Consider the following 13,482-nt stretch of genomic DNA (forward strand, 5'->3'; position numbering starts at 1 on the left):
CCAGTGCTTGATTTAAAGAGTGAACATTTCACACCTGATTACCGCGGAGTGTTTATTTTCCAGCTGCTCTGCATATGTCCTGACGCCTCGCCTTTAGCCCGTGTGTTGGTGTTTGTGTTGCAGGTTGGTTAAAGATGCCCCCTGGGATGAAGTTCCTTTGGCGCACTCTTTGGTCGGGTTCGCCACCGCTTACGACTTCCTGTACGAGTACTTGAACAAGGGCCAGCAGGAGCGATTCCTCCAGGTGATCGGCAACGCGTCCCGCCTGATGTACGAGAAGTCCTACGTCCGAGGCTGGGGGTTCCAGTACCTGCACAATCACCAGCCCACCAACTGTGTGGCGTTGCTCACTGGAAGCCTGGTGTACATGACCCAAGGTTAGCGGATCAGGAGGCATGTCTCTGTAATGTGTTTTTAAAGCAGGGCCAGAGCCAGACGTTGTTAACATCCAAGGTTGAGCCCAAACCTGGGGGGGGGGGGGGGGCGCATGCTCCATTTACGGCAGCTATATGGATTATTTTTCAAACCATTTGATTATAGAAAGCCTAAAAATCTGCAAATCATTTGGGCAAAGCATAGACAGTAGTTGCTAAGGAATAATACATCCTGTTTTTTAGGATGTAGCTCTACATCCTTCTGAAACCAGAACACAAACCATGTTGAGGATGACCTTTTTCCTTCCTGCCACCTAAATAGAGCCAATAATTGTCTGATGTTATTATTTTACAGTTACATAAGATTAGTAGGGTCAGAATTTGGCGTGCACTGCATTACTAATTTGAAAAAAAGGCAATATTTTCCCAGTAATGATTTGGCATCCAGTCTGAGGGGAAATGACACAAAGTTGAAGTTATTTTAAAAACCTCAAAGATTAAGGGCTTTTGAGAAAACATGGGCCCCAGGAGCTCCGGCCCTGTCCCAGAGCCCAAAGAGGAGCATGTTGGTCAGTTTGTACTGTGTGTCAACACTTTGGTCCAGAGCAGGAGACCTTTACAACCAGCGGCTAAGATAGTGATGAACTTTGGTAGAAAGAGATTCACATCCACCAAGGGAGGATTGGGGGATAGGAATATCCCCTTGTATTTCCTTTATATCTTCAATCAAAAACTCTTCATCGGCTCTGATATGAAACAACTAGTGATTTCCTCCTTCTCTCAGCCAGCGAGCTCGTTGCAGTTCTGTGTGCAGCTTTAGGAACCTGCTTTGCTTACCTCAGCATTAACAAGCTTCAACTCAACTAAAGAACTTTCATTAGTCTGGGTTTAGTCTCACATGGTCTCAGGGCTGATTCAAGGTTTACACCCAGCTAAGGTGCTGTTGTAAAGGGATTACAGTAAAAAATGTCATTTTTGACATAGCACTCCAGATTATGAAATGTTAAAGGGCTGGGACGGTATACTTTTATCCCGATTTGATATTTTCCCGATTCCCATGATTTATATCATGGGATTTTCATTTATTGTTATTCTAGAAGTATTGTGATTCTCTTGTCCTTCTTGAACAAATACAAGTTGAATAATACACTTTTAGAGACAATATATCATGAGACATTTTAAACAAATGGACTTTGTTTTTTCTGCTTTCGCTCTGTTTTACTGGAAACAAATGTGACGTAGTCACCGTCAGCGGTACCATAGAAACAGGAAATATTTAGTTGAATCATTGATATATATCAATGATTCAACTAAATATTTCCTAAACATTGGGTTTCAAAGTTCACACAACATACCCACAGATTTAGATAGATAACAGGTTAAATAGATAGTTATAGAGTTGGTAGGGCTGCAACTAACAATCCTTGTCATCTTGATTAATCTCCCAATATGTTTCTCACTTAATCAGACAATCATGTTGTCTTCACATTTGAGAAGCTGGAACTTGACTGTGACTCATTTTTTATTAAATGAGTAGCTGCTGATTCATTTTCCATCAATCATCTACTGAATTAACTCATTATTTCTGCTCTAAAGGTTACTTTAACTTTGTTTAGTTCAAATAATGTCAGTATATAAAGTATGCACTGTATATACACAAGCATGAGTAAAATGATTCATTGTTTATCATGGGAATAGTTTTCATAGATTCATTTTCTATCCATCATAATAATCCTTTGTAACTGTTCTGCAGATGAGCTTTTGCACATTGTGCCTTCAGGTCCGGGCTTAATTCTCTGCAGCATTTCCTTTGTGAGAGCCAACATGATTGTGTCTTTTTGCACCAATGTCATGCACTACATATTGAAAGCGGCAGCAGAGAAAGGTTTTCAGAAGGTAAATGCCTGCAGTGCAGCTTGCTTTGCATGCAGCTATCTTGATTTCTGGTTGAAAAGATCCAGCCCTGATGTGAACGTAGTGACGGCTGGTTTACAGAGAGCCGCTGTGGTCTCAGCGGTTTTTATCTGAGGCTTTTTTCGTAGAGGGTAACAACAGGCGCAACGCTCTGTGGACACTGAGGAGAGTTATGGCCTGATTAGTCTCGCAATGCCAGACCAGCGCTGTGGAGGGTCTGGCGAGTCCACACAATATTCCGGGATGGGAGAAAAACGTGCTCTGGTTTATTGGTATCTCTTTAAACCAATCACAATCGTCCTGGGCCGGACTCAATAACTTGTTTTGGTGGAACATGTGTACGTTCAAAAGTAGTTTTAGTCGTGCAACAGCAAACTCCGATTGGACAGATAGTCTAGCTAGCTGTCTGGATTTACCCTGCAGAGATCTGAGGAGCAGGTAACCATAGTCCTCAGAAATCCACCACAGAGCCAGAGGAAGGAGATGGACAACAGGTTGAAAATGAGGGACATCCGGCACAATTTCCAGCGGCACCTGAACAAATCCAAAACATTGTGGATATAGGTTGTGGCCTGATGGAATGGACTTGTTTTGGCTTCAGTTCATTTCATGTTGCGCTTAGGAAACACTGAATCTGTCTGTTACCTGCTCGGTTTTTACGATGGCAAAAACAGCAGCCCTCATGTGGAGATTATAGTTTAGATCTAGCAGGGGTAAACACAATAGCTTCTTAGAAGATTGCTCACACATAATCTATTTGCAATACTCTCATTTAACTGCTTCATTTAGCAGTCTCACTCAAGTGTCTGGCTGAACACTGTGCAGAGGCCTGACTGCATTCCATTTTTGTATATGTATCATTCATTTCCTGTGCAAAGGGATGACATTATGTCCAAATATTATTCTGCCAAGTTGCCTGTGTATAAATGGAAAGTTTCCAATGACCACTACCAGAAGGAATAACTAGCTCTGTCTTCTTCTTTATTAATTATCTGATACAAACTTAAGGCCCCATTGCTGACTGTTAGACCCTAAAATAACTTTAGGGCAAAATGCTATTAGAATGAGCAATTCATTTCACTCACTGAAATTGGAAATATGCATGCTGCTGTCTGTGAGAGCAGTGACAGACTTTGGTGTAGATAAGCACATAGGAAGGAGCAGCACATTCCAGATACGGGTGTTTGCTTGTTGGTGCATGAAGCTGAAAGTTCAATTTGACTGTGCAGTTTACCCACAGTTCATAGTAAACCCCACCTCCCCTGTCCGTCACATCCTTCCCACTGGCCAGCAACAGAGTCTTGCTTAAGCGGCCTACACATGACCCGCGGTAAAACCGCTCTGCGCTGTGCCGTTCCATTGTTACAAATATCCCCCAAACTCCTGCTCCTCTCCTTTCCTCTGTCACTCTATCACTGCTTTTCATTTGAAGCCTATACCACGTCACATGAATGCACCTCCCCCAACCATTGAGCAGTCAGACTAAACATAGTATTTCATCATTGACTCGGTCCTGCCCCTGATATTAAACAGATGAGAAAACAAAAGGCCAGCAACGAGGTCAGTTTTACACAAGATGCTTGCCGTGCGCTCTGATGTGCAGACAAACTGAAGGCCGAGCAGAGAATAAGTCAACGAGCGTTGTTGGAAACAACAAATCCCCTTGACCTTTCACATTCCTGTAGACATAATGTGTGCTGAGGGAGGGATGTGGGTGTCCAGCCACATCCCTCAGCAGCATTATCCCCTCTGTTAGTCATTAGGCAAGCCAGCCACATCAGTAGACTGGGGGGAAATTAGAGCTGAGAGTTACTGTACACCAAGTGCATGTATGATGGAGTTTGTCTGGTATGTGTTTTTCCTTTTAATGTGGTGATCATTCTCTCTTTTTATTTCTCCTTTCTTGTTATCGTGTTTGGTATTTCAGTAATTTTAGTCGTATGTTCAGCACTGTGTCATCATTTTCCTTAGATTTAGTGTTGATGACATTGGAGTTCCAGTACATGGTACTTCCTTTTCTTGGTTCAGTTATGGTGACTGACCTTGCTCCTGCTTACTGGCCATTTTCAGTTCTGTTTATTTTTTATATTTTTATTTAAATAACAAGCTGCTGATGCTACTGCTGAACATCTAAATTGCATTCTCTTTAGTTGTGTTTTCATGCACTTATTTTTTGGTGCATTTTGAAGCATCGCATTACAAAAGCTGGATGGAAACGGCAACATTTTGATAAAACTTTCTCAGTTGCACTAAAACGTTTTCACGCTCTCTTGAGGTGGTTTTTATATTTGTGGAAAAAGAGTTGTTGCTCTAAAAGCATCAACAGAGAACACAAAACATAAAAGAATAGCAAGGGCGTTCCACAGAGTCCGAGCAAACCACTTCAAAGGCATGGGCACTTTTTTAGGCCTTTATTGACAGGACAGCTGAAGAAATGACAGCGGGAGAGGGGGGGGGATGACATGCAGCAAAGAGCCGCAGGTCGGAGTCGACTGAGCTATCCAGGCGCCCAGCGCTTTCAGTTTTTGAGTGCGAGGGACCAGTAACTACTAAAGGAAACTACTAGAACTGTTGGGTCCTTGTAAATTCTGGAGTGTGGTCTAGACCTACTCTATCTGTAAAGTGTTTTGAGATAACTCTTGTTATGAATTGATACTATAAATAAAATTGAATTGAAATTGAATTAACCCTGGTCAGAAGATAAGAGTGACCAACTGATAATGTAAGGATGGAGCAGGTCAGATGTGGTCACATGGTGCCTGACCATGCAGGGCTCTACATGTCAGAACACCAACCTTAAAACGAATCCACAACTTGATAGGAAGCCCCTGTATAGAGGGTAGGATAGGAGTGATGGGAGTCATCCTGCTGGACCGGTTCAGCCGTGCAACAGCAACCTGGATAGGATTGGGCATCGAGAACCGGTTCCAACTAAATTACATTATTACAATGATCGGCTTCAAAACCAAATTTTCCAAACACTTCCAATGAAAATACGATTCCATTGGAATCATTTGGAAGGTTGCACTCGGTTTTTAATCTGATCATCGGTTCCAAGTTTGACACACGCACGTTTTGGTTTCCGTAGCGGCCACCGTTCTTCCAGGGGCTTGTTGTGTTGTGTGGCTTTATTTCACGTTGAAAAAGCCCTGTAAAACTGTAAATCACCATAGAGTCCAAATAAAATGTTCCTCTTATTTGTAAAATAAGCATGGGACCTGTTTCAGCTCCACCCCTCAAAGAATCGGCAACAAGAATTGATCAAATCCAAAATCGAAAGGAAGAATTGGAATCAGAATTATTGAAATCAAAATGTCGCACAACCCTAAAACTGGACCAGTGTGTAGATGGTCCAGAGTTAAAGTAACTTGAACCCGGTTGTTTCTCAAACGTTGTGTGTATTTTTCCCAGAAAGCTTTGAATGAGAATGAAATATGTTGAACGTGCGGCCCTGGACTGCGTAAAACTCTGTTTGTGCAAATATGTTTTTTGTGCGCGCCAAGAGTTCCTGTTTGATGGTAAATACCTGCTCTGTGTAGACCAGCCCCAAAACCAAACAGTGTTGGGGACGACCCCTGTGGGCGGGAGCTGGCCAGTTACCAACGATGGCCCCAGGATTCCTCAACGAATGGAGCTAGAGCGTTTATGTGGTTGCTTGTTCTCATAGTAAAGGCTATGTGTGTGTGATCTGGTGTGTGTCAGAGAGTATACACGGTGTGGTGTGCCCTGGCGGAGTCATGCTTTCCATCCCCACAGCTAAATTGTGTGTGTGGAAGGTTTCTCCAGGTAACAGACTAAGACGTTGTTGGCTGGAATGCTGTGTTTCATTCATTCCATTAGTGACATAACACACACACACACATACACACTCTAATATACTATATAACACGGCGCCTGAGTCACTTTGTAATGCAGGATCTCTCATTTTAAGTCTTGTTGCAAATATGTATAAATAAGTGAAGCACTTTCATGGAAAAAACGATAACTGCACAGTAGAAATCTATTTATGTTATGTTGCTATGTATAATACGTGTCGGCAGTGATTGTAGGCTGGGGCACTTTTAATGAAAAACAGCTCTTTTAATCTGATTTAAATGTATCAACATAGAAACAAGGGAGTTCCCCTTTGTGCCAAAAATGTAATTCTCCTTTCCGGTAATACAGAAGCAAGAAAGTGTTCTGTCTAAAGATAGCTGAACTTAACGAAAATTGTTTGCATGGTGATTTTTTTTTAACAATTTTACAATCAATTCTTTTCACTAGAATCAATATGTTTTACCGATTTTAACGATTTACCTAAAAATGTCCTGTTTATACGCTACCGTCGACAGCAACTACATCATATACACGTTTCCAGGAAACATAGCTAAAGCAAAAAAAAGCAGAAATTCCATGATATGTTCCACTAAATGTTGTTATTTACAAGTGAAATAAACGTCAGATTGACATGTGATGTGCATTCTCTGTATTATGTGTTTTTAGAAATCTCTCATTTCTAAAAACACAATATATTGTCTCTAGAAGTGTTTTATTCAACCTAAGAAGGACAAGAAAATCGCAGTACTCAGTACTATTGAACCACAATACTTGTTGGGCCCTATTTTACCGATCTAGGCGCACGACATGAAACATTATTGACTGTAGAACAGATTTTTGTTGGTCAACGGCACAATCCCTTCCTGCTGCCTCAAGATAGCAATACGCCAAGAATACACCTGTACACACCTCCCTGTAAGACCAGCATGCCCAGAATACACCTGAACACACCTACCTATGAGACCAGCATGCCCAGAATGCACCTTAACACACCTCCCTGGAAGACCAGCACACCCAGAATGCACCTGAACACACCTCGCTGTAAGACCAGCATGCCCAGAATACACCTGAACACACCTACCTATGAGACCAGCATGCCCAGAATGCACCTTAACACACCTCCCTGGAAGACCAGCACACCCAGAATGCACCTGAACACACCTCCCTGTAAGACCAGGACACCCAGAATGCACCTGAACACACCTCCCTGTAAGACCAGCACGCCCATGGGCGCACTAATGGGTGCTGGACGGGGATTTGAGTCGGTCTTAAACTAGCAAAGACACTTGCGTCAGGCTTTGCGCTGCGCCCGATGCAAGATTGGGTCTGTGATGCATTCTTTTTAGAAAAAAGTCAGTTTTTAGAAATGTCTCAGTCTCTAGAAGTATATAGGGATGTAATAATTACCGGTGTATCGGTAAACAACAGTAGAAATGTTGACAGTAACAATTACAGAGAGAGAGAAAGAGAGAGAGAGAGAGATATTCGGCTGGATAATATTGCGTTGCTGTGTTTGTTATTGCATAGCTGATAGATGTGCAGATTGTTTATAAACTTGTGTCCACATTGAAAATCGGGTTTGTGTTTTGTATATGTGCAAGCCAGAAAGCAGACTAGCCTTTGGGCCACGTGCTTACAGTGGGCTCAAAGTTTACATACACATGCTTAAGTTGCTAAAAGAGGAATAAAAAAATATGTTTTGGAAATTTTTTTAATACCTAAATTAAAAATGAGGTAAAATCCAACCTTTAAGGACCCCAATTTTCTTTGTGAATGAATACGTATTGTAAATAAAAAATGTTCTTTTTTAAAATAAGGGGTCATAAGTATACATACCCCTATGTTAAAATTTCCCCTAGAGGCAGGCAGATTTTTTTTATTAAGGCCAGTTATTTCCTGGGTTCAGGATATTATGCATCCTGATAAAGTTTCCCCTTTGGGCCTTAGAATTAAAAAGCCCCACCCTCATCACATACTCTCACCATGCTTAGAGATAGGCATGGGTACTTTCTATAAAATCATCTCTCAAAGCAAATCAAACCAGGTATTAGTCAACTGAAATAAAACCATGCCTACTCTAAGCATGGTGAAGGAGTATGTGATGATGTGGGGCTATTTAATTTTTAAAGGCCAAGGGAACTTATCAGGATGCATAAATCCTGAATCCAGGAAAAAACTGGCCTTTAATAATAAAATCTGCCTGCCTCTATGGGAATTTAACATAGGGGTATGTATACTATGACCCCTGTATTTTAAATAAGAACATTTATTTTTTTACAATACGTTATTCATTCACAAAAAAAATTGGTGTCCTTAAAGGTTGGATTTTACCTCATTTTTTAATTAGGTATTAAAATAAATTTCCCAAAAACATGATTTTTTTTATTCCTCTTTTTAGTCAACTTAAGCATGTGTATGTAAACTTTTGAGCACCACTGTAGCTATGAAGGTGTATTACACTGTTTGCACCGTTATGGATATGTGTGCTGTAATGGATGTGGCTTATTCTCTGTTTGTTTTACTGAGCAATATGTTACATTTAAGTTAATTATTACAGAGAAATTCATGTAATTTTTAGTATTGTTTCTTTAGTTTTTGTAAATGTTCATAGTAAGTCAGATGCTTCTTAATGTGCATTATTATTTGCTTATATTTCAGAACCACATCCAACTTCACATGTAACATGTATAACTTCATAGTTAACTTTATGTCAAGTCATATCTCTGGTTCTAGTTGTTACTGGAGCGGCCGGTGTTTCAGCAGCCAGTTTTCCATAGTTTTTACAAGCCTTTTGTCTATATTTTTGTAATATAATAAACACTGTTACACTTCTTGACTATTTCAGCTTGTGTAGGCCTATCACTTCTTTCGGAACATATTGAACACATTTTTAAAAATACTGCAATAATACCAAAAATCTTGATAATTTTGGTCAATATAACCGTGAGGTTACATTTGTATAACGTTACATCCCTAGAAGTATATTATTCAACTTTTGTTTTTGTGAAAGAAGGAAAAGAAAATCGCAATACGAATCCAAGCATGTTTTCGAATCAGACTAAAGCATGTGGTGCCAGCCCTAGTATTTACCCTGTGAAACCATCTCCACTTCCTGTGTTCCAGGTTACCTCCAGGAGGCCTACCTGTGGACCAAGCAGGTCCTGTCCATCATGGAGAAGTCCATGATCCTTCTGCAGGATGTGACGGACGGCTCCCTGTATGAGGGCGTGGCCTACGGGACTTACACCACCCGCTCTCTGTTCCAGTACATGTTCCTGGTGCAGCGCCACTTTGCCATCAGCCACTTCGACCACCCCTGGCTGCTGAAACACTTCGCCTTCTTGTACAGGACCATCCTGCCAGGTAACTGGCCCTTCACCTGTTGCAGCCAGCACAGTTTACTTTCTGAAAAGCTGGGAAAGGTATGTGATACCTTTTCACTGCAATGGATTTACTAAGCCTGTGGTTCCCATCCGTTGTGGTCCGAGGTACCCCCACAGTCCTCACGTACCCTGTCATCGAGCCCTAATGTATGTTTCAAATGTAAAACTGTTATATAAATTATATACAAGTTATTATCTTCATACAATTATACTGTGAATGCTTTTATTGTCGTTCATCCGTACAAACACTTGGCTCATAAATACTGCCTTAAGTAAAAACAAAATAAGTATAAAAAATAAATACAAATGCCACATTGTTAGTCAGTTTGGTCAGCAATCATACTAAAACTAGCCTACTAGGCTACTGCTACGTGGAGTGAAGCAGAAGACTAACATTAACATTACTAAAAACTAACTATTGTAACTATTTCTCAATTACTTTTAGCTAATAAACTGTCCTGTCATTACTTTTGACTACCCGTTTAAACTTCCGTGCTACATTGCTAACTAGGTTTCACACACTCTGATATAACTGCAACATGTAGTGTTCAGGTGTTACAGTTGACTTAATATTTATATGTGGATATATTCTTTTAATCAAATCATAATTTCAATTTTTTCAAATGGAGTGGAGCTTTTCTTCAATCTTTCCACGTACCCTCTGGCAACCGCAGAAGTACTCCCTGGGGTACGAGGACCCCTGGTTGGGAGTCAGGGTATAAAGCCAGGAGGGCTGCACGATATGAGGAAAATATACGATAACAATATCGCGAAAACAACATTACTTCCGATACATTAACAAATACTAAAATGTACTAATTTCTCCAATTTGGCTGCTTTCAGTATTCTGATAAAATACAACAAGGGTTGATTTTAAAACAAATGAAAGGAAATCATTTCACACAGTCCTTTGAATATGAAAGGCACCACTAAAAAAAGAATGTGAGTTTAAATCAGTTTATACCAGTTTAAAATGCAGTTTTATACTTGTATTGTTTTTCAAATAACAAAAAAAATCTAAAAAAAGTGTCTTTCACAATATGTGTATTGCGCCAGTTAAAATTGCTACGGCAATAAAAAAAAATCAATATAGTGTGCAGCCCTGAAAGCCACCCAATCACAGAGCAGGTCAACATCTGTGAGTAAGGGTTGACTTAGCTATGAGTGACTGACACATCGGGTTAGTCCTACTGAGAATGCTCTATTCCAGAAGTTGGATGTATTGGATTAGACTGAAAACAACATTGTGAGAGCAGCTTCTCCTCTGAGCCAATATGGGGTATGCATGCGTGTGGTTATTACCTTCCTGGATGCCTTTCAGAGCTGAGCAGAGATCTGCAGGATATGTGGTGTCCTGGGAGTTCTGCAGGTCAGGGGGAGGGCAGCAGCCGAGGAGGGGGCCTCTAGGTCAGCCTCGGACATTTCACAGCCCCCTGCCAACAGTTGGTGTGTTGTGGCTGAGCAGCACCGCTGTACTCAGAAAGCCCCTAATTACATCAGCCAGGAGAGTCTTGGATCTGGATCCACAGTAGCAGCATGAGTGATCTGAGAGAGGCTAAAGACTTGAGTGTTTGCATTACTAGGTGCGTTACCAGCCATCTGTTTTCAGCTTTAAAAAAGGTTTGAAATTTGCGCAAAAAAGTGTTTTTACGCTTGGCTGAGGTGGAAAAGTTTGTTTTGATAAAAGCAAAATGCAATGTAAACAGATTTAGCGAATAAATGATGAAGCATATGCAGTGTTTCCCACAGAATTACACATGTGGACATCCGCCCCCTTCTAGCCACTCAAATTCAGCCATCACAAACCTGCTGCAATCAATCTTCTAAAAGTACTGAGCAGACCTTTATTGTTGCACCATCCAAATATAGCTTGCTAGCTCGAAGTTTGTTTGTGTTCCCCAAAACCAACAGAGTTTTGCGAGGGACTTCCAGCAGAAGATCCGGCGGCGATGTTCTACACTAGGGTTCTATGGCGCTCTTTAGATTATGTCATCTTGTTGCACCCTCTTTTTCTGCAGTGGTATAATGGTTTTCTGACTGGAGAATGCTTATCTCGAAGAATTCAGTTGCATTTTTTTGCAGATTTCCTTATAATTGCGATACATTTAGATGAAAACCTGACAACAGAAAAGAGTTAAAATATCAGTCAAACAGAGCACGTCGGTAGCCGAAAGGTTATTATCCATAAAAATGCCAAAGAAAATACATAACAGTCAATGTTGAGGCCTGAAAGCCGTCAAAGTATCAGCTGTAGTAGTGCAACTGAAACATCTGATTAGGGCTGCAAGTAACGATTATTTTCAAAGTCCATTAATCTGTTGATTATTTTCTCCATTAATCAATTAGTTGTTTAATCTATCAAAATGTCAAAACATGGTTACAAAGGTGGTTCAGTGTTTCCCAAAGCCCAAGATGACGTCCTCAAATGTCTTGTTTTGTCCACAACTCAAAGATATTCAGTTTACTGTCACAGAGGAGAGAAGAAAGTAGAAAATATTCACATTTAAGATGCTGGAATCAGAGAAATCTTTTTTCTTTAAAAAAAAATGACTCAAACCCATTAATGGATTATCAAAATAGTGGGTGATTCATTTAATAGTTGACAACTAATCGATTAATCAATTCATCGTTGCAACTCTAAATCAGATGATGTTCAAGCACAGAAAAGAGATCAAACGCCAGTTGGGAGGGACAAAGGGAGTAATAAGTGGACGTGCGCAAGTAAATTACTGTCAGGTCAAGTGGCAGTTGAAGTGAAAGCTGTGTGTTTTTAACTTTAAGCACTGAAAGGAGCTGAGTTGTCTGTGGGATGATTGCTGCCTTATTGCTGCCCATGTGTGTTGGGATGCTTGTGTGTTGGCATGAAGAGTGGTACTTACACAGTTAAAGAGCCCTGAAAGGAGCTGGAGTGTTCTAAGCAGCGAGTGGGAAACGTCAGTCGGTCGCTGTCCTCTCGCTGTATGTGTCTGTGTGTTAACATCATAGATCCAAGACAGTATTAAACGTTACTATTTCTCTTCATTCTGACTTTATCATTGCAAATAATCCCTGCCTAACCTGCAATAACATTAGCTTAATTCCTGCAATTGATATCTTGAAGAATGTGTTTCTTGTTTAGCCCTGCTTATAGGGATAGTGAAAAAAGACTTTACTTGACTAAGTGTTTTGTTTCTGCAATTTTTGTCTACAATTGTTGTTGGTTGACAGATGATTGACTGTGATTACATGCTGTAGTTCCGATAGCTGGTTTCTAAGAACCCGCTGACCACAGAGTGCAAGGCTTGCCTCACATAATTACAGACAACAAGACAGTGTGAACCATTTGTGCTTGGTTTGGGACTGAGCTGGGTCACAGCAGACGGGACTGAGGTTCACGCTGGGTGGGCACTTTTGTTTCAGATCCGTTGTCACAGGCCAAATATTTTGTACTGAGCTGTGTGCGGTAGTGTGCTGGAATTTACCAAGAATCAGCATATCGTTTGAAGTGATATTTTTATGCATTTTTGGCACTATAAACTTCAACATCAGCATCATGTCATCTCATTTTATTCCACCATCTCATCAGGATTTCAGCGGACTGTAGCCATTGCAGATTCCAACTACAACTGGTTCTACGGGCCGGAGAGCCAGCTGGTCTTCTTGGACCGCTATGTGTTACGTAATGGCAGTGGAAACTGGCTGGCAGATCTGATTCACCAAAACAGGGTGATGGAGGGGCCAGGGCAGGCTGGGAAAGGCCAGAGGTGGTGTACTCTCCACACAGAGTTCATCTGGTGAGCTGCTGAATTTTTATAATACAAAGGAAAATTACTTTTTCTTTTTCATGTCACAATATCACCTCACCGGTCACTTTATTAGGTACCCATGCTAGTACGGTTGGACCCCCTTTTGCCTTCAAACTGCCTCAATTCTTCGTGCATAGATTCAACCAAAGGGGCTGGAAGCATTCCTCAGGGAGTTTGGTCCATTGACATGATGGCATCACACAGTTGCCG

The 13,482-nt window shown here is 41.0% G+C and overlaps 1 protein-coding gene across 1 annotated transcript in view; it reads left to right on the forward strand.

The window, feature by feature from the left end:
• The window catches only part of LOC116705941 (dermatan-sulfate epimerase), a 29,005-nt gene that overhangs the window by 11,904 nt on the left and 3,619 nt on the right, over nucleotides 1-13,482 (forward strand). The window contains 3 exon segments of the mRNA XM_074783888.1: nucleotides 124-377; nucleotides 9,228-9,467; nucleotides 13,053-13,260. Of these exon segments, the coding sequence (XP_074639989.1) occupies nucleotides 124-377; nucleotides 9,228-9,467; nucleotides 13,053-13,260 (702 nt within the window).

This window comes from Etheostoma spectabile, chromosome 18 (assembly GCF_008692095.1).
Source record: "Etheostoma spectabile isolate EspeVRDwgs_2016 chromosome 18, UIUC_Espe_1.0, whole genome shotgun sequence".
NCBI classification, from domain to species: domain Eukaryota; kingdom Metazoa; phylum Chordata; class Actinopteri; order Perciformes; family Percidae; genus Etheostoma; species Etheostoma spectabile.